The 26,826-nt window shown below is 38.8% G+C and overlaps 2 protein-coding genes across 2 annotated transcripts in view; one reads left to right on the plus strand and one right to left on the minus strand.

The window, feature by feature from the left end:
• The first annotated feature begins 216 nt into the window (after positions 1-216).
• si:dkey-69o16.5 (Alpha-aspartyl dipeptidase-like) lies at positions 217-9,405 on the plus strand. The gene is made up of 8 exons (XM_047369590.1): positions 217-608; positions 1,283-1,371; positions 1,576-1,650; positions 2,158-2,237; positions 2,381-2,554; positions 6,261-6,320; positions 6,403-6,485; positions 9,271-9,405. Exons 1-8 carry the CDS (start codon positions 514-516, stop codon positions 9,335-9,337), a joined length of 723 nt encoding a protein of 240 aa, XP_047225546.1. The 5' UTR covers positions 217-513; the 3' UTR covers positions 9,338-9,405.
• Positions 9,406-9,593: 188 nt separating this feature from the next.
• The window catches only part of itgav (integrin, alpha V), a 69,322-nt gene continuing 52,089 nt past the window's right edge, over positions 9,594-26,826 (minus strand). Inside the window, exons 23-32 of the mRNA XM_047369589.1 lie at positions 26,453-26,545; positions 24,818-24,897; positions 21,688-21,768; positions 21,344-21,449; positions 20,553-20,711; positions 19,244-19,360; positions 18,920-19,033; positions 18,653-18,760; positions 18,141-18,260; positions 9,594-14,453 (exon numbers count right to left, since the gene is read on the minus strand). Coding sequence (XP_047225545.1) covers positions 14,361-14,453; positions 18,141-18,260; positions 18,653-18,760; positions 18,920-19,033; positions 19,244-19,360; positions 20,553-20,711; positions 21,344-21,449; positions 21,688-21,768; positions 24,818-24,897; positions 26,453-26,545 — 1,071 coding nt within the window. The 3' untranslated portion in view covers positions 9,594-14,360. The remainder of the gene's footprint in view (positions 14,454-18,140; positions 18,261-18,652; positions 18,761-18,919; positions 19,034-19,243; positions 19,361-20,552; positions 20,712-21,343; positions 21,450-21,687; positions 21,769-24,817; positions 24,898-26,452; positions 26,546-26,826) is intronic.

Here is a 26,826-nt window from a genome sequence, read left to right on the forward strand (position 1 = left end):
AAGTAAACTAGACATTTGATAGGATTTTAAAATAAAAAAACCTAAACAGAAGAATTTTTTAAGAGGATAACCATAGACCTTTTCTATAAACGACAACGAAAAGCAGAACATGCTTTCATAGCGTCAGAGATAGTCTAAAATGTTGGCTTTTATTGTGAACGTGTGGACTGGTTTTATTTTGAAAAGATATGCCAAAGATTTCCCGTGGGGTAAATAAATAAAGAAACCGAAACAAGCACAGTTATTGTGTTAAAGTGCGTGTCAAACCTCTATTAAAGAGACATGCTAAAGTAAAACGGCGAATAAAAGAAGGATAAACCGGATGTGTGTTTCCGTGGGTTCCTTCAAGCAGCAGCTGGCTGTGAGCGTCACTGAGACAGACAGTTGAAAGTCACAGCAGTTTCTTCCAGGGTGTTTCTGGCTCTTCAGAGAGCCGTAGTCAGCAGAATCGACCGGACTCTGAGTCGGACTTTTGGACTCTACCTGCAACCCAGCTCAGCCGTTCTGTGAGACATGAAGAGGAGACTCCTGCTGGTGTCCAACTCCACTCTGCACGGCAGCGGATACCTGGACCACTGTCAGCAGCACATCTCCAGCTTCTTTGGAAAGTAGGTCTGAGAGCAGAAACCCTGGGGAAGACAGCCGAGGATACTCAATTAAACCCATATGTGATAAGAGACAGGGAAATGTCCAATTGGACAACAGGAAACATGGATGTAGGTAGAAAATGAAAGTTCAGAATATTTAAGGAAAACAAATCGATATAAACCAGTTTGTCATAAAACGGATCAATCTTCAGCTAATAAAGCATGCCTGATATAACTGTATTGGCTTCCAGATTTAGAGGTGTTTTTTTTTGTTATGGGTGATTTGGCTTTCTGCCCTGGGTGGCATACCACAGAGGGGCGCCAAGAGAAATGAAAAAACAAAACTTGATGCACTGAGGTGTTTCTGTTGCTAGTGCTGTGTTTGGGTCATCAGAGCTGGTAATGACTTCACATCTGAGTTGAGAGCGTTCTACACGCAAGCTGGAAAATAGTGGAATACGCTTTATGTGTTGGTGCTACATAGTACGAGCTGTACCAGCCGTTAATAGATCTTGGAGAGCCCGACTTTCCAGTAAAAAGCAAATGCATCATAGGCACCCACATTTAATACTGCTGCAGATCAAAGGGAGTGTCAGGAGGAGGAGCCTTCTCAGGGCACAATCAATGCAATAACTGCCTCTGACAGACTGTAAACAATCATATATTCGGACTGTTTCTACAGATATTTCTTTCAGGAATGTGAAGAGAGTGCTGTTTGTTCCCTATGCCCTCCATGACAGAGACGGCTACACAAAGACTGCCAGGGACAAGTTCAAATCTTTAGGTAGGGTTCCACCTTTGTCTAAGGGCAGTGGCCAGTAATGCTAATATTCAACAACTGTTGTTAAGGGGTAATGAGACTTTTCTAAATGTGAACAATGCACATGACAATGTCCAGCATTCTCTTATTTGCTTTAATAAAGCTGAGAATACATTCCAACAGTGCCACGGTGTGCTGGAAACACTGACTTGTTTGTGGCCCCTGCAGGTTATGAAGTTGATGGCATCCATGAGGTGGCAGACCCTGTGGAAGCAGTCCAAAAGGCAGAAGGCATATTTATTGGTGAGACCTGATCATATAACTATATTATTATGGTTATATTATCAGCACAGTGGAAAAGTCCAGATAAAATCATTTTATAGATCTAGTTATCAGACTGATTACTATAACATTAGACAGACATCTTGATGTTAGCAAGTTACCTTCAGGGAAAAAAAGTCTGCAACCATCACCAATTAGCAAACCAGTTCTAAGAATACTGCACCAGAAAGAACAGTTTTGTGGCTCTCCAAGAACTTCAAGGAGAGAGGTTAAGAGTGTTCAGCATCTGGTAGGACCTTCTCATCTTGAGAAGTGAACTTATTGCTCAACATTCTCAGCAGGTAGGTGTGAGTGCATCAGCACAAACATTGAGAGAAGTTCAGCAGCAGGACAAAACTCCCCACTATTCTCACAAGTTTGATATTTTTGCAACTTATGGTTTTGAAACAACATATTACTGCTAAAGCCTTTGGCCATGACTGTACTGACCACATCCATTGAGACGCTAACAGATACATCTGCTTGTAGGAGGAGGCAACACTTTTCGGCTGCTCAAGAGCCTTTACGACAACAATGTGGTGACGGAGATCAGGAAGAGAGTAATGGAGGTGGAACGCACCAACAGCCAAATCTTATAGAGCTCAACAGTCTTGAAACAAGATGCAGCCACTTCCTGTACCTGTTGTTGATAAGAATGCCAATCAAGGCTCAACATTCCTTTTCCTATCTTCCATACCTTCCTTCCTTCTAGGACGGTGTCCCGTATATGGGCTCCAGTGCCGGCACCAATGTGGCAACCATCAGTATAAGCACCACCAATGACATGCCTATTGTTTTTCCTCCAACCTTCTCCGCCATCGGCCTCATCCCCTTCAACATCAACCCGCACTACCTGGACTCCGACCCCAACAGCCACCACATGGGGGTGAGTCTGATGACAGTCTGTGTTGAATGCATTACTACCACAAACATCAATGTACATTAATGGGATTTTGTGTGATACATTAAATGTACCCTGCCTCTCGCCCATAGACTGCTGGAGATAGGCACCAGCTCCCCCGCGACCCACTATGGAATAGGCGGTAGAAAATGACTGACTGACATTAAAAATCCCATTAATATATTGTGAATAACTGAAGTGGAAGAAAAACGATACATGGTTTTCAAAAGCTTTTTGCAAAAAAAAAAATGTTAAAGCGTTGTCTGCATTTGTTTTCAACCTCCCTTAGGGTGTTACCTCTAAATAAAATCCAGTGCAACCAACAGCCTTTAGATGTTAGTTCATTAGTAAATGGTACATTTCAGTTTATTCATTAATATCAGGGATAATATTAATTAAAGAGCATGACAAAGTAGGTGAAGCCCAGAATGGCAGTAAAAGTGACTGCATTGAAAATTATTAATGAAAATATCTCTGTTGCATATTTTAAGCAAAATTGATGGCCTTATGGCCAAAGACCAATTGCACATATAAAACTCTGAAGGAGCTGCAGAGATCCACAGCTCAGGAGGGATAATCCATTGACAGGGCAAGTATTAATCTTTCACTCTACAAATCTGGCCTTAATGGGAGGGTATCAAGAAGAAAACCATAGTTGAAAGAAATTCATTAGAGGTTCTGTTTGCCGGTTCCCGCAAACCCTTAAGTAAACCAATGCCAGAAACACTCACATACCTCATGAAAAAGATATGGTGGTTGTTCAACTTTGCCTACAGGTTGACAGAGCTCTGGTTTTGATGATGTGTGACTAAAACCTTGTTTGGATGAAAGATAGATGCAAACCCATTCGTAAATGTCAAGATGAACTCATCAGCTAATGTGGCAGCTTTTGACAGTGAGACAACCCTTTGTCCATTTAAGAAAACCACCATTTTGTCTGATAATGGATTCTTAAAATCTCTGAACAAGATTAATTGGCAAAGAGATTCAAGGTTAGCACTGACTTCATTAGCAGAACATCACTTATCAAAAAGAACCCCTTTCTCACATGCAAACTCGATAAATGTTTGACCCCAGACCTCTCGTGATTCCTGAACTTATACCTGTGGGCTTCTGGCACAACCTTATAAGAAAATAAAATTGACTCTCAGTTATTCACAGTTTAGACTTCCTTATCTATTAAGCTTCACTCAGTAGCACAGCCCACATCTATTTAGATTAACTGTTGCAATCCTTTCAGAGGCATTACAGAATGAATTAACTTCTATCTCTTGCAGTGTTGGCACCTAAGCAAAATGTTTGCATCAAAATTGTCCGTAACGCAGGTAAAGTGGATCCCGGAGGAGCCCCAACTTGTGTTACAAGCTGGGCAAGAAGGATGGTGGCAGAGTCCGTCTGATCTCAGAAATATGTTGCTGAGCAGAATCTAATCCAGATAACAAAATGTTGAGGATGGTGCTTAACAACTTTGTTTATATTTAAAGCACCGAAGGGTTTGGAAAAGGCTGCAAGAGAATTCCAAAATAAACTCTGCCCTTTAGGGGTTTGATTATGGTGAATGCTGCTAGTCATAAACCACACTCCCTGGGTAGTAAAATAAGAGGGTATGTTGTATAAGGGGGGGGGTTTATGTTCATTGTATTAGCTAGTCCTCAAAGTCCCACCATAACATGCAACAGAAACGCTCCATAGCTGCAACATATATATATATATATATATATATATATATATATATATATATATATATAAATATATATATATATATATATAAATATATATATATATATATATGCTAAACAGTCATCAGCAGAGCAACTAGCAAGGTAGGTAGGCTTCCTATATAGGAGAATCAAAAATTCTGATTGGACCATTCTAATTACTGTCCATCCAATCAGAGCTGGAGTTAACAAATTGGTAGTAGCCTACATTTCATGTACCTGACAAGAAACAGAGAAAGGGGGTAGCAAGAGAGACAAACACACAATTTTATTCCCTTTACGGTGGGAATGAAGCCCCATAATTGTAGTTGTGAAACCTATAGTGCTACAGTTGGGTTTAGGTTTAAAAAAAGTAAGAGACTTCTCTAAATGTGAAGAATGCGCAGACATCTGGTAAAGAAAAAACATCTGCATGCTGAAAACATGGAATAGTTTGAGGTTATGCAACACAGGAAACTGCAAAACTGCAGAGCTGCATTAAATTAAATAAGTGTCAGCAAACTGTGTGTCTGCTATTGGAACATCTGACACTTTGGAGGTTTAATCCAGAGTTCCTTCACTGCCAGTGTTCCCTCTGGAATTGGTAAAAACAATATTGTATTCATGTTGAGTTACTCTTTATTTAGTTTTATCACTGATGAATACCTTCCTATAAATATTTCAGGCAAATTTACTTTCATTTATAAATGTTCTACATTTGTTCATTCTTTCAATGGTTTCTTTTTTCTCCCCGCTTGTTCAATCACCTAACTCTGACCTATGAATTATTCAGCTGATAAGTAGATAGATGGTTGACTGAATGATGCTCAGGTCCTTTTTCAGGTTTTTGTTGGATTTTATCCCCCATTTTTAGATTTTTAATCCAGATTCTCTTGGTTCTCCAATCTCTGCTTTACTCATTTTGAAAGCACACCCTGCCCAATATGCGTTCACAGTTTAGGTACAAATCAATTAATTGCATTCATTTTATGAATGAAGACAGACTGCATGACAAAATGTGTAAAAAGCAGCTATGGAATAAAAGCAAATTCACGTGAATCATAGTCTGACTCCATGGAAAGAGATGGAATAGTAATTTGTCTCAGTATACATCTAGCTGTTCTATGAAGATTTCAGAGGTTTGTTAGAGAACATTAATAAAAAATCGGCATCATGACCAAGGAGGACAGCAAACAGCTCAGGGAGGAAATTGTGAAGAAGTTTCAGGATTAGATTAGAAAACAAGTTTTGAACATCTAATGGAGCACTGTTCAATCCATCATCTGAAAATAGAAAGAGTATGGCACAACTGCAAACCTAACAGAACACGGCCGCCCATCTAAACTGACAGAGGCCGCCATGGTGTCCGTGGTAGCTTTAGAGGAGCTGCAGAAATCCACTGCTCAGCTGAGCGAATCTGTCAACAGGACAACTTTTGAGATTTATGGAAGAGAAGCAAGCATGGTCGCACTTTTGTACTTTTTTTTTCTAAACAAGTTAATATCACTGCAGCTGTATTTACTAGTTATTTGTTTTAGTTTCACACTCCCATAGCCTGGAGAAAAACTTGTGCCATCTAGTAATATACAAAAAAGTTAAAAGAAATGTAACAAGTGGCACATTCATACTTGTACCCATGGCTCCCCCTAGTGGCCAACATTGGTTATACAACAGTAAATATTGGCTTTTCAAACGTGTGCCGTTACGCGTTGTTGCATGAATTGACAATCAGCATGATCTACAGTGGCTTGGCGCTCACAGAAGAACCATTAAACTTACATTTTTAAACTAATTAAGTCAAATATAAAAAAGTACAAAACCTTTTAGTGAGTTCTTCCATCAAATATCTGAACTAATTCTTTAACATAATGACAAGAAAATAACATGAAATAAATCTATGTACCGCCTGTGAGGCTTTACCTTGATACAGTTACATAAAGTATTGTCCTCGGAGGTTTGTTGTATGTCTTGAAGCTGTTGGTGTTCTTGTGCAGGAGACCAGGGAGCAGAGGATAACCCAGTACCACGAAGAACCCAATACTCCATGTGTTCTGGTGAGTGAAGATGAGGAGGAGAGGATCCAACTCCTGCTTTTATCGGACCGTCGTTTATTTCTGTTTTTTGCTTTGTTTTTAGGGACTGAGGGAAGGCTCCATGCTGCTGGTGGAGGGCAAAAAAGCCACACTGTTGGGAACTACAAAGGCCCGACTTTTCACCAGGTACTCACAATCTTTCAGTCATTTAAGATGCATAAACTAGATTCTAATCAAGCCTTTATAAACCTAAAACTTGACATTTTCCCCAACTATTTCCTTTTGATCAAATCAGGTGAATTAAAACTCAATGTAAACCAGCCCATTTTAACATGAGCAATATGGTAGACTAAACTTCAATTTTCAATTGTAGTTTTATTCATGAATTTACAAACGTTTATTTGTATACCTATGCCAAGAAAAGACATTTTTTTGTCCAAATTCCAAAAGTATTTAGGAAAATTTAAACAAATCTAGAATTTGCTGCAATAAAAATTCTCAAAAGTAATTGGAAGAGGCTAAATAATGTTAACAGAATATACAAGTAGCAGCATTTATTTACTTATATCGTGACTGGCTGGTCAGAAACTCAAACATCGGGTCTTCTAATCAGTGCACAATCCAAAATAGGGGCTATCAGGCTCAGTATCAGTGAGGTGTTTAAAAAGAAGTCAAAGGAAGCACGGAGATTTAAAAACTATTATTGAAATGGTAGCGACAGTGTTTCCCCAATGATTCTGGTCCTGGATGGGTGGGGGGTTGAAAGGAGGCAGTCACAAGGGGGCGGGGTGTCAATGGGATATAAGTATATATATCTGTATATAAATATACATACATCAATTAATGGCCAGGCCCATAGTTTCCTCTGACCACAGCCTGTTTAAACTGTCTACATATTTGACAGATCATCCCTGAAGAAAAAAACAAATTAAATGCCAAACCAAATGTTCTTTATTCATCTTCTTCCTACTGTATTTATATATCATTTCTATATCTTTTTTCTTCTTCAACTGTCTCTCCATCTTTCTTCTTTCTCTGTTTTTCTGTCTCTATTACATTTTTATCAGCTTCTGGCTCATCTATGGGATTATTTCACCCTCGACACCCGCTGTCAGGGGCAGGGCATGAAACACTTGGGCTGTTTTGTGTACTTCTACCTTTGCCATGTGTTAATTATGAATATATTCAACAGGCCAACTACATTACTGTTGTTGTGACTATGAATCTGAATATATTATTTAATATTAATACTTTAATATTTTATTAAATAATATTTCGGTCTGTTAAGGGTTGTCCTGTGAATACCAGCCCAGTAAGGCGATGGTATTAGGACAAAATAGCTCTGACATTATTGAACAGCATAAACTCTGCACATATATGGAATGAATTCACACAATTTCTTAAAATACAAGAATTTATTAACAAAAATAAGTCAACTCAAAGTCCAACATATTTCAATCAACAAACTTTTTACTATGCTAAAACAATCCAACTAAACTACCAAGCAGTATTAAAGAATAGGGAAGACTAATGGGCTATGTATAATATAAACAAGTTGATTAAAGATGATTGGAAATTATGACCAAAAAGAGTGATGCAACATTACCATGCAATGTTTATGTTTGAGAACCAAGGATTATCTTGAAGAATCTGGAAATGAAGTTAAGTTAGTCTTGGAACTCATTTAGAAAATAATCAGCAAACGTTTAGACAACCATTCACAATGCAAGATCAGATAAAATATTATTTTATTAAAATAATGTTTTAAATAATGATCTGCTGAATAAAACCAACCTTCTGGATGATTAGTTCTTAATGGTGTTTAATTAGCTGCCTTTGTTTAGTAAAATAATATTTAAAGAAATATTATCTTGAATAAGAACTAAATCTATGAGAAATTGGCTTAATTGTGTTACTTAGTTATCAAGTTTAGTAAAACAATATTTATGGAAATATATTATTTTACTAGATTGAAAATTAACAACCTGCTGCTGCTCGCAGGAGAGGAAGTTCTGCCATCAAAACAAAATTCAGCCTTTTAAAAACCGCAGATATCCTTGGCTGCTACCCGGGTTTTAGCGGCATGTTTTTCTGTGCGCTCTGTCCGGAGAGAGTCTTCACCACTCAGTGTGTCAGCGTCGGTGACACAGAGTACGAGGTGTGAGAATGAGTATTTTTGTCCAGCTTTTATCAAGTTTGGCCATAGAAAGTAGAGTAGCGACAACGCAGGGACAGAAATCGCGACGTGATCAAAATAAATGAATGACATTAACGGTGAAAACGTACTACTACCTTGTTGGTGGGGCGGGGCGCCCCGCTTGGATAATGGTGGGGTAAATACTGACCAGTATTCTATGGCATATTATTGTGAGACGTCTGCAGAGAGCAGGACACTAGCAGATGACACGAAGGTTGAACATATTATAGAAAAGATGTATCCTTTGGTCCTTTCAACTTCTCTGATGCAGCAATTTTAAAATATCCGAGTTACGGTTCGGATCTACATTCTCTAGGAATACACATGGAGACTGCTACAATGCTAACTGCTAATGTAAGATACTAACAACAGTTATTGGTTGCTCCTTGTTCATTCCGTCTGTAAAACAATAGTTAAACTGCTTTACAGAAATTGCTCTCTCACAAAAGGTGTGATGTCACACTTGCTTCTAATATAAATAATTAACAACCAAACATTGCAGGGAGGCAAGTGAAATATTTTCTTCTTTTTATATCTTTTTTTCTCGTATAGTTCTCTTTAAGAACTATACGAGAAAAAAAAAGATTTCTTTTTCGCATGTATTGGAACTTTTTGGAAAATGATGTTTGATCTATGTAATATTCTGTTGTGGCCAGGTCTGCAGATTGTGGTTGTTTGAGCTCATTTAGGATCCCGTGAGACGAGTCTTACACTGTGACCCCTTCAGTCTGTAACATGGACGCCTGCTCTGACTCTGCTGCTTTGGTGTTTCAGTGGGAAGCCTTCAGTGGAGTACGATCCAGGGAGCGACCTCAGCTTCCTGCTGACAGACGCACAATGAGAAGCTGAAGAGAAGCAGGATGTTGTGACAGATGTAACCAAACAAAATAAAAATCTAAGGCAAAACAACCAAAGTGTGTCTTAATATGAATACCTACAGCATAGGAAGATTGTCATGCCTTACATTAATAGACCTTACTTATCAGACCAGACCTTTAGTTTCAGATTTCTTTCTGCAGTAATTATTTTAAAGGTTTCCATCCAGAGATCAGAAAACTTCTAGATTGTTGGACATCCGAAATAACATCAGAACAAAATGTGAACAAATCAGTTTATTTCAAGTGAAATCATTTTTTTTTTTTTTTTTAGAAATTGTTAATTTTTACTCTCTAAGGGTAAGAATACATACATCAAAAATAGTCAACATTTACTCATAGCGGAGAGGAAAACAGAGTGGTATTAAATATAAAAAGAATCACACACATGGCTGCAGGACTGGAGTCGAATCACTACAATCAGTCAGTTCACAAGTTCTGATTTTGCTTTTAGGTTTTCATGGAAATCTTGATGTGTTCGTGTTGGAATGTCAAAACTACAGACTATGAGAATGTACAAGTGATTGGCAGCGTTGCAGGTGTTGCAAACTGACCAGAGTGTGAACTGATTTAACTCCAGCTCATATACATAGAAACACAGTTCTTAAAATAAAGTTTTAGCAGTGCGGTAAAGCTACCGTGTTAAGCTTCAACATATCACTGACCCAAGATCAGCGCTCATACCAGAACCACTCGGCTTTGCTATCATTACCAAAATGAGTTGATTTAAACCAGTTTGAAATGTGTTGAAATGCATTAACTGTACAGATTTAGCCACACTTAAGTCTAGACAGTTATTTTCATCCTAGAAAGTCTATGTAATGTGAAGTGATAGGTGCTCATGGTAATTCTTGAAGACTTAAGAAGATATTGTGAATAAATGAAAAGATTTCATCAACAGCCCTACAGACCAATCTAATCGTCACGTTTGTGACTTTTTCACCTATAAAACAGCAACAGTTTCTCTGCAGTTCTGGTCAGAACGTCCCAGACTCCTTATGGGCATGATGATTCTGGGTTTTTAACGGTTTTAAACAAATCTTTTATCCAGGATGGAATGACTATACAAGTTTGAATTCTGGGAGGATTTTCTCTCATTAGCATAGGGTTCCTACCATTTTTCCAATTCAAAAATTCCACACTATTCCAATTTCCCACCCTTTGTCTTAAGTTTTTAATGACATTATGGATATCGGTGTAAAAAGGTTTACCTAATGGGTTTTGTTATACGTTTAATTCCCCAAATATCCTGAGTATCCTAAGTGCTAAAGCTGACTTACAATTCAGCAGTCTGGTAAAGGCTACTTCCCAGTTCTTTGGTATCTGGACAGACTTTAAAATTTGTTTAAATCTGGAACACTCAGACAAATTCTGGCCTGGATTATTCAAGATGAAACACAGATCCTTTAAATATTTAACATTTTAAAAATTGTTCACAAATTATTTTATTAGAGTTTATGTTGGGTCGACTTAGTTTAACGTTCACCTGCTTTTATCCATCCCACAACCAGATTTAAGGTGCTTGAATCATTGCTTGTTGGCAAACCAAACTGTTACACCCCCAGAAAGAAATATGGACTGAAGGGGCTGACCAAAAAGCGCCTGCTCCAAAATGGATACATTTTAACATGACTGACATTGGCTGCCAACATAGGCCAAATGCCTTGAGAAAAAAACGTCTTTTTGAAGGTGAGACAAAGAATTGCTTATTTAGCCAAAATGAGTAATTCATATTTTTGGAATTTGAGGAGGTTTTCAACCCTAAGAGTACAGAACCAGCTGTCAAGCATGGTGGTGGCAACATCATGATGAAGATCTGTTTCACTGCCAGTGGTATTTGTGCACTGCAGAAAGTGGTGGGAATAATGAAGACAGGACAATCTCCAGTCTTCAAAGTCACTCCAAATCAACAGCTAATCAGTTTAGACTTGGTTATCCCACAGGACAAAGATCCCAGACACTGATCAAAACTTTCCTTTGTAATGGACGGAACAGGATAACATTGAGCTTCTGGACTGGCTGTTTAAAACTGCTAAAAAGGCAGGTGTCAGAAAACCAACCAACTTTAATTAACTTTACTGATTCTGAGTTTTAAAAATGGTCAAAAACCATGTGGTCAAGGTGAAATGCGTTAAGGAACATTTAACCAAATATTAGCGAAAGTGTATACGGTGTAGCCTGTATGTATAATTTTGACCCTGTGTGGATGAGAGTAAATCTTGAATCAATTCCAACTCATGCACCCAGTTATTGTGTTTAGAAAAAGTTGTGATTTATTATTAGTCCATCCTGAAAACAGAGCAGTTAAAAAAAGACCTACATTAATGTGACGTTCATGCTGATGAGTGTCTGGTTAGCTACAGTTCTGCATTACAGCTGTAAACAGTCTGACCAGGCTTGTGTAATCGTTTTAGCCCATTGAAGAGTCACTAACTTTAAATGTACAGCTGTTCCAACTCTTCAGAGTGCTCTTGTTTTACTTGTGGATTTAATGAAAGTTGTAAAGGTTTTGCAGGGATTTGGTTTATTAGAGACTGCTGTTAGCAGACATAGCCTTTAAAACCTGACCACAACTCCTCTGAGCTAAGAAGTTAGCCAGAAAATAAGATCAGTGAGAAAAATTAAGCAGTAATAAAACTGGATTTGACCAATTTTGCAACTGAAAAGTTATGTTTAGAAGGATGATTGATCCCATCTACACCATCTGCAGAAAAAACCTGGGAGGGTTTTCATACAATGGCCTGCACAGCTATGATAGGGGCTGTATGGGTAAACATCTTATATGTTCATGTTTTATCATAAATAGAAATCCAACCTGTGGGAAAATATAAACTGGCTAACTTTCATTGTTCTGAATGCGTTAATGCATGCCCACTGTCTGCTGTTGAAATGAAGTTTTCAAAATATGCAAACCCAATATGGGCAAATAGCTCTTTTTTATTCTTTTTCTTTTCAATATATTACACCCATATACATGTAAAATCAAACCCATTAAACATAAAATAGCAACCAGCTGATTTTCTTATTTTGTTTCTAATGAAGCTGCCAGTCACCAGTTTGAAATCTGAGAAAAAAAAGACAGAGGCCTCAGTGCAGGAAATGGCAGGAAAGCAACAACTGACCCCTGATTAAGCCCCACCCCTTAGGTATGGTTGCTGTGGTTGCTCTAGTTAGCAACAGCTGACTTTTATGAACAAAGATTTACTAACAGCTATAAAAGCCATAGAGGAATATTTATCAAACTCTAATCGAGGATGTATGAAAAGTCCCAAACCTGATAATATAGTTCGGATTATTGATTTTGTTGTTCAGGCTATTTTCCCACTGTTGGTTCCATGGGAGTATCAATAAATGCCATAAATAAGTTGAATGCTATTATTTTTGAATTGTTTAGAAGCACAGGTGTGCTACTGAATGTAAATGTAGTGAATTAGCCTCAAATTTTTATATCTTTTACTTTAGAGTTTGTTTGTTTTTTGTTTAAAAAGTTCTGACTTCATGCAATAACAAATTTGGATTATTATATTTTAACTTTTTTCCCTACAAAACATCTTCATCTAAACAAACTACAACTTTTAAGTCCATATTGTGCATCCCTTCTTTAAGGTGGCAGATGTCAACGTTTCTTATGTCATGACATTACATCATTTCATTGACAGGTTTGTCAGTGGGTAGATTTTCATTATCTGCTGTTCTGGAACATATTTTTCACAAAATGAATGAAGTACTAAGCAGTTCTTGTGTAGTTACATATATTGTTCTCAAGGGGTCAGGTTGTCTCCCAAACATAAACTGAAACTAGGCTCCTCAGGTCCAGCGTTTGACCAACGTTCAGTTTTACATGTCATGGAAAAGCTTTTATGAACTGCAATAAAAACCGTTTCTTGATTGTGCTAAAAAGAGCTGGACTCACTATTGTAAACACCACTACTGTCTTGTACAAAATGCATTTACACACACAAGAAAACCCTGCAAACTCTTCACCCAAAGCAGAACTTGTAACATATGGAGTTCCAGTCTGTTACCATACATACACAGAAAGCAGGAAAGAAAACACAGAGGAAATATATTACTGCGATACTCCGATCATCTCATATCAGAACAAATAATCCATCTTTATCCAAAAATATTTGAGCATCTGAAAGTAGATACCCCCTTTTTTCCAATTCATATAGCTGTTTTATGGCCGTTGTTGTTCCTAATTAATCAAATGATTCCAGCAGAACAATGAGGTTTCTGCTGGCACTCATGTACCCAGCGTTATTTTTACTGGTTCTACTTTTACACTCCTTCCCACTGTTTTTCCCTGACCACTGTTTCTTGGCTTTGCAAAAATACCCAGTTAAAACTAAACTCACATAGATTACTAACCCAGAAAGATCACACATTTATTTTATGTATCAGCAGTTCTGGACTTTAAGACCCACAAGCTCAAACAGCTCATTAACCGTTCAATGTTACGACCAAACAGAAAAAAAGAAGAAATGTGCAAATCTGTTGAAAGGCCAAACCCAATGTGCTCTGCTCCAAACACCTCTGGACAACACAACACCTCAGTGCTGCTTCCTCTGCAAGTCGGGACTCTTTCATAAATGTTAGTTTAAATGTTAAAGGACCACTGGGATGTAGTGGGAACTAAACCATGACAAATTCTGATTCTAAGTAATTAAATAAGTGCTTCAGTGTTGTGGACATGACGTGTACACATCGATGCAGAGACGAAATGATCCTTTACTAACCAACTTTAAAACTAGTAATTTGAGCGTTGAGGATTTCATCTGTGACCAGTGTTTTCCAGCTTTTCTTTTGGCACAAATGCAACATGATAAAAAAAAAAAAAAAAAAAAACAGAAAACAAAAAACATGGTAAAAGCCAATCAAGTACCGTTATCTTCCGTCCAAACAGTCATTACAGTGATTCTCTCTGAGGCTGGTTTACCCTGATTTCTGCTCTCCTTAACTTTCTCTCTCTATCTTACATCTTGGCCTCTAAGCATCAGTGTTCCCGTTTTCCTCCGGCTGAAGCTGCTCCTTCTCGGTGCAGTCCTCCTGTGGGGGACGTACTCTTTTAAAGAAACCCAACTGAGAAGGAAAAGAAGAAAAATAAATAATGAGCTTTTTTAAAGGGAAACGTTCACACCTTGCTACACTAACAAAACAAAACGCATAAGATAAGGCAAAGCAAGTTCGTTTGTGTATTAGCACGATTCATACGCAAGGCAACTGTGCCTACAGGAAAGAAAAATAATGGAGCAGAGCTAAAGACAAGAAAAAAGGTTAAATAATAAGCATCACACCCAAAAACAAACAATAAAATACTAATTTCAAGCATAGAAAATCCAGGCATGATAAAACTGAACTGATAAAATAACTTTTGAACTTTGGGGAGACACAGTAAACAGTACGGTGGCTTGCAGTCCTCATTTAAAGGAGCCAAAGGTTTCTGCAAATCTCAGGGAATTGGTTCCAGAGTTGAGAAGCATGGAAACTAAATGTAGTCTAAGATGGTTGTGTTAATCCTTTGTTTGGTTCGTATTACATGTTCATCCGCTAGGGGCACTGTGGGGGGTTGTGGGGAGGGTGTGAAGGTGGAGCTACTGGAGGTAGCCGTGTCGGAGTTGTTCTGGAGGAATGCTCATAGCGGAATAAAGTTACGAAAGGATAAACAAGTTGTTTTCTTTGACTAACAGTTGAAGGCTGATTCAGTCACAGACTTTATGTAGATAATGATATTCAATTCAAATTAAAAAATCCTTTATTCATCCCGAAGGGAAATTAAATGTTGTAGCTCATTATGAAGGTTTTCTCAAAGAGCCGTTGTAGATGCTGATGGCTGTGGGCAGGAAGGATCTCCTGTAGTGCTCCGTCTTACAGCAGATCTGAAGAAGCCTCTGACTGAAGACTCATGAGGAGGATGCTCAGGGATCTCAAAGATGTTCTTCATTTTATGAAGAATCCTTCTTTGTACAATGATCTCCAGAGGAGTCCCCAGAACAGAGCCAGCCTTTTTTATCAGCTTGTTGAGCTTTTTTAAGTCCCTGGTTCTGATGCTGCTTCCCCAGCAGATGATGGCAGAAGAGATCACACTTTCCACAACAGACTTATAGAAGATTTGCTCTTGTAACGGCCCAAATATTTAAAACTATGCGATATCTCAAGGGTATTATTATGAATTGTTAAACTATTGTTAATATGTTTGTGTATTCAGTCTTGTTTTTGGTTTGTTTGTATGTTTTATGCTGCTGTCCTGGCCAGGTCACTCTTGGAAAAGTGTTTCTCCTGGTTATATAAAGGATACTACTACATGCATTGCTGTTAAGATGTACCGTATTTTCCGCACTATAAGGCGCACTTAAAAACCTTTAATTTTTTTCAAGAAATGACAGTGCGCCTTGTAATCTGGAGCGCCTTATATATGGATCAATTGGTTAATTGGTTGATCCATACTGGTTGTACACGGCGCTCTGTCAAAATGTTTCAGTACGACTGGTAAACTACAAAGCCGCACCGCTTGCAGCATTACGGCTACCGTAGTCAGGGGCGTCGCCGAAGTAATAGCGGTAAACACCTGTACTGTGCTTACTCCTAGTCCAACACCACTTGTGTGTGTATAACGACCCCAAAATTGCACCTTTCAAGAGACACGCTTACGATGCTGAGTTCAAACTCAAGGCTGTCAGCTACGCAGTCGAACATGGGAATAGAGCAGCAGCGAGAGAATTCAACAGTTAACGTTACTACAGGTCCTTCTCAAAATATTAGCATATTGTGATAGAGTTCATTATTTTCCATAATGTCATGATGAAAATTTAACATTCATATATTTTAGATTCATTGCACACTAACTGAAATATTTCAGGTCTTTTATTGTCTTAATATGGATGATTTTGGCATACAGCTCATGAAAACCCAAAATTCCTATCTCACAAAATTAGCATATCATTAAAAGGGTCTCTAAACGAGCTATGAACCTAATCATCTGAATCAACGAGTTAACTCTAAACACCTGCAAAAGATTCCTGAGGCCTTTAAAACTCCCAGCCTGGTTCATCACTCAAAACCCCAATCATGGGTAAGACTGCCGACCTGACTGCTGTCCAGAAGGCCACTTTTGACACCCTCAAGCAAGAGGGTAAGACACAGAAAGAAATTTCTGTATAAATAGGCTGTTCCCAGAGTGCTGTATCAAGGCACCTCAATGGGAAGTCTGTGGGAAGGAAAAAGTGTGGCAGAAAACGCTGCACAACGAGAAGAGGTGACCGGACCCTGAGGAAGATGGTGGAGAAGGGCCGATTCCAGACCTTGGGGGACCTGCGGAAGCAGTGGACTGAGTCTGGAGTAGAAACATCCAGAGCCACCGTGCACAGGCGTGTGCAGGAAATGGGCTACAGGTGCCGCATTCCCCAGGTCAAGCCACTTTTGAATCAGAAACAGCGGCAGAAGCGCCTGACCTGGGCTACAGAGAAGCAGCACTGGACTGTTGCTCAGTGGTCCAAAGTACTTTTTTCAGATAAAAGCAAATTCTGCATGTCATTCGGAAATCAAGGTGCCAGAGTCTGGAGGAAGACTGGGGAGAAGGAAATGCCAAAATGCCAGAAGTCCAGTGTCAAGTACCCACAGTCAGTGATGGTCTGGGTTGCCTTGTCAGCTGCTGGTGTTGGTCCACTGTGTTTTATCAAGGGCAGGGTCAATGCAGCTAGCTATCAGGAGATTTTGGAGCACTTCATGCTTCCATCTGCTGAAAAGCTTTATGGAGATGAAGATTTCATTTTTCAGCACGACTTGGCACCTGCTCACAGTGCCAAAACCACTGGTAAATGGTTTACTGACCATGGTATCACTGTGCTCAATTGGCCTGCCAACTCTCCTGACCTGAACCCCATAGAGAATCTGTGGGATATTGTGAAGAGAACGTTGAGAGACTCAAGACCCAACACTCTGGATGAGCTAAAGGCCGCCATCGAAGCATCCTGGGCCTCCATAAGACCTCAGCAGTGCCACAGGCTGATTGCCTCCATGCCACGCCGCATTGAAGCAGTCATTTCTGCAAAAGGATTCCCGACCAAGTATTGAGTGCATAACTGTACATGATTATTTGAAGGTTGACGTTTTTTGTATTAAAAACACTTTTCTTTTATTGGTCGGATGAAATATGCTAATTTTGTGAGATAGGAATTTTGGGTTTTCATGAGCTGTATGCCAAAATCATCCGTATTAAGACAATAAAAGACCTGAAATATTTCTGTTAGTGTGCAATGAATCTAAAATATATGAATGTTAAATTTTCATCATGACATTATGGAAAATAATGAACTTTATCACAATATGCTAATATTTTGAGAAGGACCTGTATATTGTGAATGTACTAACGTTTGATTTAGTGCATCAAACTGTTTCTTTTACGTGTTTACTAAATCAGGGAAAAGTTCCCTTTCACGTTTTAACTAACGTTTGATTTCAACTTCAACTTCATAGACTCCAATGCATTCCTAACGTGCGGTTGGCTCTATTCAATAGAATTCTATGTAGAGGAGACCTTACCATGAGAGTGAATGGAGTTATCAGAACGCTGGTTTGTAGTGTATTAATAAAGTTTGACTGACTGACTTATCTGACTGTTTTGTTGACATTCTCTTTAGCACAGCTCCATCTAGTGGATGCATAACGCAACCCCAGTCAAACGTTTGACTGCAGTAGCTTCTATTCTATGCGCCTTATAGTGCGGAAAATACGATATACTATTTAAAGCCTTCCTCAAAGCAGTCTCACCTTGTACATAATGAAGATGAGCAAAGCCAGCAGCAGCAGTCCTGAGAGTACAGCCAGTGCCACCACCCAGCCTGGAACGGGTTGAGAAGGGTTAGTCACCCATGTCACTGACATACTGACCTGGAAACAAAAGCAGGGATTAAACTTCTGTCTGTTCTTTTAAGAGTTTAAGGTTAGAAATTCAACTTCGAACATAATCACAGTTAAAGTAAAACCACAACCCAGAACGTGTTTCCAGAATCATTCGTTTTACCCTGTCCAGCACCTGCTGATGCTGAAAGGGTCACTCAACCACTAATTGTTTCCATCACAAAAAGAGCTGTGATTTTCAGTAATATAATAAAAACCTATATTCTATCACATTTTACACTGTATTAAGGGTAAAATATGTTTGTACACTTTATATACGACATTGTGAGATTAGCTAGTAACATTGCTCCTAACCCTGACCACAGAAAATGTGCGTACTGTCAAACTGTATGCTGATGACTGTGTCTTTATATGGAACTCACAGTGGTAGAGTTGGAAGGCAGCTCAGTTTTCAGATTTTTATACGGCATCTCAATGACACTAAATGAGGCTGTAGAGCGAACCACATAGGAACGATTCTGATTCTCAGTCTGGGGAAAAGGGAAACAAGATAAAGCAAATGAAGCAGCATATCGCAAAAGGGACAATTTAACTTTGAAAACAAAACATTACAGTGCAGTGATAAAAAGCATACATTTAGATTATATTGTGATGTTAACCGTGATAAGCAGCTTTAAAAGTTGTTTTACCCTGAGGAAATTATTGACATCCAGCCTGGAGTAGATGAATAGTATGGCGTTCTTGGTCCTCTCCAGACGACCGACCTGACATCTCACCCGCAGACACTCAGCTGTGCTGCAGTCCTAAACATGCAGACACAGTAAGGTAAAAACAAAGGAAAATTATAATTCAGCATCATAGATACGCTAAGGAAACTTGGAATAAGAGAAAATGAAAAGTTTGTTTTCATTTTCTCATGAAGTATTTAGAATATATCATCAGAAATGAAAGTGACTGAATAAACACTGGCTATGTTATGTGAAAGGTCTATTAACATATCTTTGTGTGAATACCAGTGTCTGCAGGTCGCTTTGTGCCTCTACAGCCTCCAGGTCGCGCTTTCTCACAGTACGTCCCTCTGTCTCTCTATGTGGAATGATGCTGGTGTTCTTCTGTGTTGGCACCGGATTCTGACAAACACAAAAAGTTGAAGCTGTGAATTTAGTGGGACTGACGATCAGTATCAGTCAGCATATGGCTCTGTAACCTCAACTGAACGCAGAGTGAGTTTAATCAAAAATCAGAGAGTTTTAGTTTCTATGGATTCTGAACATATACAGTTACGCCTCAGTAAGTTGGATCATCATCAAAAAGTGCCTTTATTTAAGTAATTCAATTCATAATGTGAAACTCTTATATAGATACAGAAGCAGGTATTGGTACTTATGGCAGAGTGGATCAATGCCAAGTCAAGTTGGACAATGACATCAGCATCTCAGCAGAAGGAGGAATGAAGATCTCTAGTATTTTCTGGTAGATAGCTGTGGACTTCACACAATGCCCCAATAACAGCAGATGACAAGGCACCTCAAATCATCACTGACTGTGGAGAACTTCACACTAGCCTCTCCACTCTCCCTCAGACTTTGGAACCTTGACTTCCAAATAAAATACAAACTTTAGCTTCATCTGAAAAGATGACTTGGACCACTGAGCGACCGTCCAGTTCTTTTTCCCTTTAACCCCAGTAAGATGTTTCTGATGCCTCTTGCTCACTGCATCTAGTTGAGCAGATTAACACAGTTATAACTCATGTCCTGGAAACATTTGTGTGGTGTATCTTGAAGAACTAACTCCAGCTGCAGTCCATATCTTCAACAGGTTTTGCTTGACAACCCTCAAGGCCACAGTTACCCCTGTTAGCTTATGGACTTTTTCCTTACACTCAACTTTCCATTAATATGGTTTGACACATCACTCTGAAGAGTCAGCTTCTTTTGCAGTGACCTTTTGTGGCTTACTGACTTTCTGTATTCCTTCTGATTGTGTGATTGAATATTTCTGTATTAAACATCCTTTTCTATAGGTCGTGTGTAGCATCCACATTTCTTTAAAAAAATGAACTTTGGGTTGTTTGCTGCAAGCCATAATCTACAAAATGACAAGACATAAATGTTTGAAATATAGCACTCTGTGTAATAAATAAATACCTGCTTTACGTTTTGAACTGAATTACTCAAAAAATAAACTTTTCAAAGACATTGTGATTAATTGAGATGCCCCTACTTTTAAGTATGTTCAAAGGCAGGCAAAAATCAAAGGAAGAAGCCAGATGCTGTAGGGTATGCTTGTCTAGTCTTTACTTTTCTTTATGCATCTTACAGAGACATTGAGTGGGTTGATCTCCACGTCTGTGGTGCATTTGATGGGTCCCTCAGTATCAAAGTTGGTGATGTAGAGCAGAGAACCGTTCCTGAAGCGGTACGGCCAGTCGACGTCCAGTGATGCTTTACTGAATGTACTGGGCCCATTGTTCAGGAGCTGAAAGAGCAGAACACTGTTAGGATTTATCCGTCAAGTTGAAATCTGTACCACTGCCATTCTTCTTTTAATCCGTTGTGACTTCATCTTATGGCAGGTTTTTTAGGTAGAACACCAAGAAACAAAGAGTGATTCATTTAAAGGCAAATAATGCAGAAGGATCAACATCTTACATTCCTCTTTAGGAAATATATGTCAAAGAATTGCATGTCAATCTCTATTACATCCGCCAATAAGGTTATGGTTTTTTTTGTCGGCTATTCTCTGTCCGTCTGTTTGCGAATATCTTAAAACATTATAAATGGATTTGGATGAAATTTTCAGACAAGGTGCATATTAGGGCAAGGAACAGATGATTATATTTTGCTGGTGATGCGGAGAACCATCTGGATCCAGGATTTTTTTCAAGGATTCTTTATCATTGCCAGACCATGGTGGGACAACTTGGAATCTCCACTTGGTTCCTCACCCTGTCAGCAGCTGACATACAGTGGCCAGACAACTGTCATTTCCAAGGTTCAAGTGCGTGTAGCTAAACATTTAAAAATAAAACAGAACTATGGAACAGAAACAGATTTAACTTTATAGAACTGTAATGCACTGCTGTGTGTTTGCATTTGAGACTATTGTACCTCATAAACGGCCAAGATCTGTGGCCCGATGTCGTCTCCAAGCACCGGAGGGTTGTTTGGTTTCCAGTTGGCGATGGGCAACAGCACCTGAGTGGGAGACGACGACCTAGGAGAACAACACAGTTTCCATAGTTACGTCTGGAGCTGCTGTTCTCCAGAACTAAGGCAAAGCGTACAAAGCGGCATGAACACAGAGGAGTCTGATATGTGGTTCTGTTTGCACTGTACTTCCAACATTTACACAGGGAAAAAAATGGCAAAAGATCAAATTGGAAGACACAAGAAAAAGTATAAAGAAAAAGCTAAAAACACTCAGGAGCTGTGGAGTAAAATGTGTGTCTTACCCTCTGATGGAGACTTTAGAGAGAATCGCCAGCTGTGTGGTGCTGGAAACTCGAGGACTTGTGTTTTGAAACTGGTTAGAGCTGGAACACAAAAAAAACAAAACACACAATATAAATATAGGCACAGATAAATGACATCCAGCTCTGCATAAAGACACTAGTTATTCTACACTGATTATAAGCAATCCAGCTGAAATTATTGCAAATGTTTATATATGGATTATAATTATATCTGAATGCCAAGATTGTAATTCGATTTGTTTCGGTGTCCTTAGTAAATATGCAGTTATTCACACAAGACACAAAGAAATTCAACATCAGTCATCAGTCAGTCAGTCAGTCATTTTCTACCGCTTATTCCATAGTGGGTCGCGGGGAAGCTGGTGCCTATCTCCAGCAGTCTTCAACATCATAAAATTAAATCTCAATCTAAAGGATCCTCACGGAGAATACCAATGTTTTAGTAGCTAATAGCAGCTAATGGTTAGTCCAGAGAGGTAGACTACTGTAATGCTCAATGATTATTAAGAAGGGCACAAAATAATTTTGGTATGCTGGTTTTTCAAAATGAATACTCATTTTAACATTACTTGCTTTTCGTTAGTAAGATGCCTGTGCCAGTTTCATCCTGGCTGGATGAAAATTATTTTCTATCAAAATCTGCCAGGGATACGAATAATTTGGGGCTTAACTGTTCTCATGCTTTACTGAGCTCTGTTCATCATTTAACACTAATGTCTTTGGGGCAGAATGCTGGAAAACTTTGCAGTTACTCATTCCGATGACCAAGTACCCTAAAGATTCACGTTAGGTGTGGAGTAAGATGAAATAAGATTGCAGAAATATTCTAATAGAAATAACTAAAGGAACATAAAACATATCTAGATTGAGGAAACACTGGAGCTCCAAACTGAAAATAATTTTAAAAGCAACGTATTTAAAGAATATGACAATATATATAATACTGTTGCTAATAATAATAATAATAGGTAGGGATACAAACATCTGAAAATTTGGGCCAATATCAATATCTGATATTTATATTGCAGTTATAGCTGATTACCGATATTGTATGGATTTCCTTACTTTTTCAAACAAGAGAAAAACAACCACACTGCTGACATTGCTTCTCTGATTCAGTTAAACACCCACAATCCTGTGCTGCATCACTGTCACGTGCCCAACATGGCCAAGCCCCTCCCTTCCTGAAACACATTCACAATCAGCAACAAGATGGATATAAGCAACAGCTGTTAATGTTGGCCCCATTTTACTTACTGGACCGATACCGATATGTTAAAAAAAGACTAAGATCGATATATTGTGCAACCCTATTGTAAAGGATAAAAAATTGTTAATTGAATACATGTAGAAAGGTGCAAGCCCAAAAATAAAAAATATTAAGTATGTTAGTAAATTACATACAATTATACATTTAAATGGCTGAAGAATAACTGTTGACACTGCCATCTTTAAAGGGCTGGAAACGCCGGTAACAAATGGGCACAAACAATTGTGCCCACCTGTGTACATCTCCACCCACAACAGGAAGTTGACAAGAACATCAACAATGAAATTCAACAATAACAATGTGGCAAATAAGTGTCAAGAAATATTGTTAATCCCCCCTGCAAACCTGTTAGAGGCTGTAAATGACTGAGTAACAATGGAAGGGTTTTAATCCACCCATTTCCATGTGTTATAATGGCCCAATCAAAGTTCAGACCAAAATACGATGGAAAATCTGAGGCAAACAAATGCTGTTGACAAACTCTTTCAATCCAATCTGACTTAGCTCGAGATATTTTGTAAAGAAGAATGCACAAATAACGTCATTTTTGAGGTGTGCAAATCTGGTGGAGAAATACCCTCAAAAGACTTGTAACTATAGTTACAGCAACAGGTGATTCTACAAACTATTTACCAAGGAGGGGAATACAAATGCAAGTCAGTTTTCAGATTTTTATTTGTGAAAACATTGAGAACCCTCTATCTTTTTCCTTTCTACTTTGTGTTGGTCTATCAAATAAAACCTTTGTGGGGTTGTAAGGTGACAAAAAACGGACAAGGTCAAGGGGTGTGAATACTTTTGCGCCTAAGTATGAGCTTATATTTATATGTAAACTGTTTTTATTGAAAGAAGGATCTTTGAAATATAGAAAAAAAGGCAGATTCACATATGTCAGTGTTGCATTTTACTAGTGTAGAATAGGATTATGATTGTTAGTAGCCCTGAATGTACAGTTTTTAAGGAGCTGATCACACAGAGACATTTAAAGTCGAGAAACTATTCCCTGCAGCTAGAAGGTACCAAAGAGGCGAGGAGGAGTGTAACCAAAGCTGCTGAAACCTCTTATTAACATAGTTCTGTATCCCACCCCCTCCCCCTCTAGTCTCCCACAGACACACAAACATACAGGCGGACGCAGGGAAATCTGTTAGCTGCTTCGTTCACTTTCACGCTTTTTGTTATGTAGATGAGCCTAAAGAGAGAAGAGCTTAGCTTTAACTAATAGAGTCAGCTTTCTACTGAGTTTGATTGTAGTTCCTAACAGACATCTGTTGAGGCAACATATGAAGATTCATTTATTCATGCACAGGTTAAGAGAAAATCATTTTTATTGCTAAAAATGCAGAGCTAATCTTCAGTCAACATTACAGCTAATTTGTTTATATGTATAAATGGGCCTAAAAATTTGGCCAATTGCCACAACTTGAAACCCCTAAATAAGAAGATACAGATGTTTACTATTTTTGTACTAAAAACAGGACAATCTGGCCAATAGAGAGACATCTGGCAAAACTAATAGTTCTACAAAAGGGAAAAAACAATAAACTGGTAAAAACTACAGTGGGAAAACCCATAAATTACTTACACGACAATACTGCATTGCATTTTTATCCCGGGCTGTTTTTTCATATTTTCTATGTCTTCCTTCTGATTTAAATTCCTTTTTTTCTGGAGGTTTCTTTTCTCCTTGCAAATGATAGCAAAGTTACTCGTCCCCTCAGCAGTAACAGCGTTTTATAGTTACTTCGCCCATGAAATCAAATCAAATCAGCAAGTGAAGCTGCACCCATTTTAGTTAAAATGACAAGTAGATTCTGCTGAGATGGTGACAAGGCTTACCTGACTATCTGAAGGTCAAATTTGATTGAAGTGTCCTCCTCTGACAGCTGGTGTACACTGAATCTCAACTCTGCCAGGATCTGACCAATAAAACAACAGGAAATTGACAGCCAAGGACCAATGAGAGAGCAGGAAGGGAAGAGAAAACATTTAAGAAAACAGCAGGCAGATGTTTATGATACTCCAAAATATAGTAAAATGTATTTACACCCTTTGCACCTTTTTGTCACTTTACAGCCACAAACCTTTGTGTCATTTATTGCGATTTTATGTGACAGACCAACACAAAGGAAGGGATAAATGTGAAGCTTTAAGAAATGATGCATACTTTTTATCGTTTGTATTCAGGCCCCCTGAATCATTACTTTGTAAAATAAACTTTTAATGTGTTTTGTTCAATTTTGGTCAAACTTCTCCCTGACCGGTCTGCTTTATTCCTCAGTGTTCATGATGTTATTTGTTTTTTAATATTTTCTAATAAACCTCAGAGTACTTCCCAGAACTGCTGGAATCAATTTAAAGTGGAATTAAACCCCATGTAAAAGAAAAGCTCCGCCCCCAGACAGATGATGAAAAATGCCACCAAAGTGGGTGTTTTCACCCCCCCCTCATCATCGGAGGCTAAGAGAGGCTTTATGGAGCCCAGCGGAGCTGAGCCTTATCAGTTTGAGGTGCTGACTCAGCGATGCCTGAAGCCGGTGCTGCCGAGGCAGGGAGAAGCAATTCCAACTCCTTACTTACTACGAGGGCACGTGTCTCAGTGAGATGGTTTTCTACCGAACGCAGGGCTGTGACGTAGACATGTACCAAGAAGGAATGTTTGAACCAATAGAAATAAATTCAACTGTCGTAGCCACCGTTCAACCCAAAGAGGGCAGCATTAAGACGGTTTTAGGACAAAAATGTCAGAATTAAACAAGTTTACGTTAAATTTAAAAAACAGCACAATAACATTAAGATTGCATATTTCAACCTGGAAAGACTCACATAAAAGGAGAAACAACAAGAAGACAGTTAAAGAATTTATTAATGAAAGATTATTTCTTTGGCACTCGGACCCCTGAGGGACACGTAAACGCTGAGGATGAAGTGGGTTTGAATAAACATCTTAGGATTATGATTAGGTACGTCCTGGGATCTGATCCTGGTGGTGGTGTAGGCCTTGGCATGGAAGGAGTTGGGAGCCCATGGTGGAGAAGGGGTGGAGGAGGGTCGAAGCATAGCAGAAGAGCGGTGTTTTCCATGCAGAGGGTCTTTAAAAGTGATGTCCTGGGAGATGATTGGCTGAGGAGGAGTGCGGACCTGCCGTTGATTGGAGCAGCCAGTGAGGAGTGATTGGATGTGGCGGGGGTGGTGAGTCTTCCATGTTGAATTTTCATTTAAACTCCATTACAATCCAATATTAAAAACCGTGGATAATTTTCCTTCCACTTTTCAATGTGGCACTACTTTGTGTTGGTTTATTACATAAAATCCCTACATAATGTAGTGAAGTTTGTGGTTGTAATGTAACAAAATGTGAAAAGGTTCAAGATTATGAATTCTCTTCCAAGGCAACAAAAATAATTCACACTGTAAACCTTATGTTTTTTAAAGGATGTAAAGTGTTGGCCACCTTCGTTCCCTTTAACTGACCTTAGTACCTCCCTTCATGGGGTTTCCCAGATCACACACAACCATCTTGGTCTCATTCTCCTTCTTGTAAGCACAGGACAGCCTTGAGAGGGACTGTAGAAAGCACAAGCAGAATGGACCATCATAACTTACACATAAAACAACCTAACTGGCTGTTCAGTGGGAATGAAGGATAATGTGATCTTAGCATGAAGTCACCTTGGACCTGCATTTATTTCACCGGCAGCTGCAGGAGAAACCTCTCCAGTCACGACTTTATTGGTAATTATTAATTAAAAGATAAATTAGTTTTTCAAGCCTGAATTGAAACATTTATCTGTTTAGATCATGTTGAAATGTAAAAACGGCACCAGTGGCTGCGGACGTTTGTCTTG

The sequence above is a fragment of the Girardinichthys multiradiatus genome, chromosome 7 (assembly GCF_021462225.1).
Source record: "Girardinichthys multiradiatus isolate DD_20200921_A chromosome 7, DD_fGirMul_XY1, whole genome shotgun sequence".
NCBI classification, from domain to species: Eukaryota; Metazoa; Chordata; class Actinopteri; order Cyprinodontiformes; family Goodeidae; genus Girardinichthys; species Girardinichthys multiradiatus.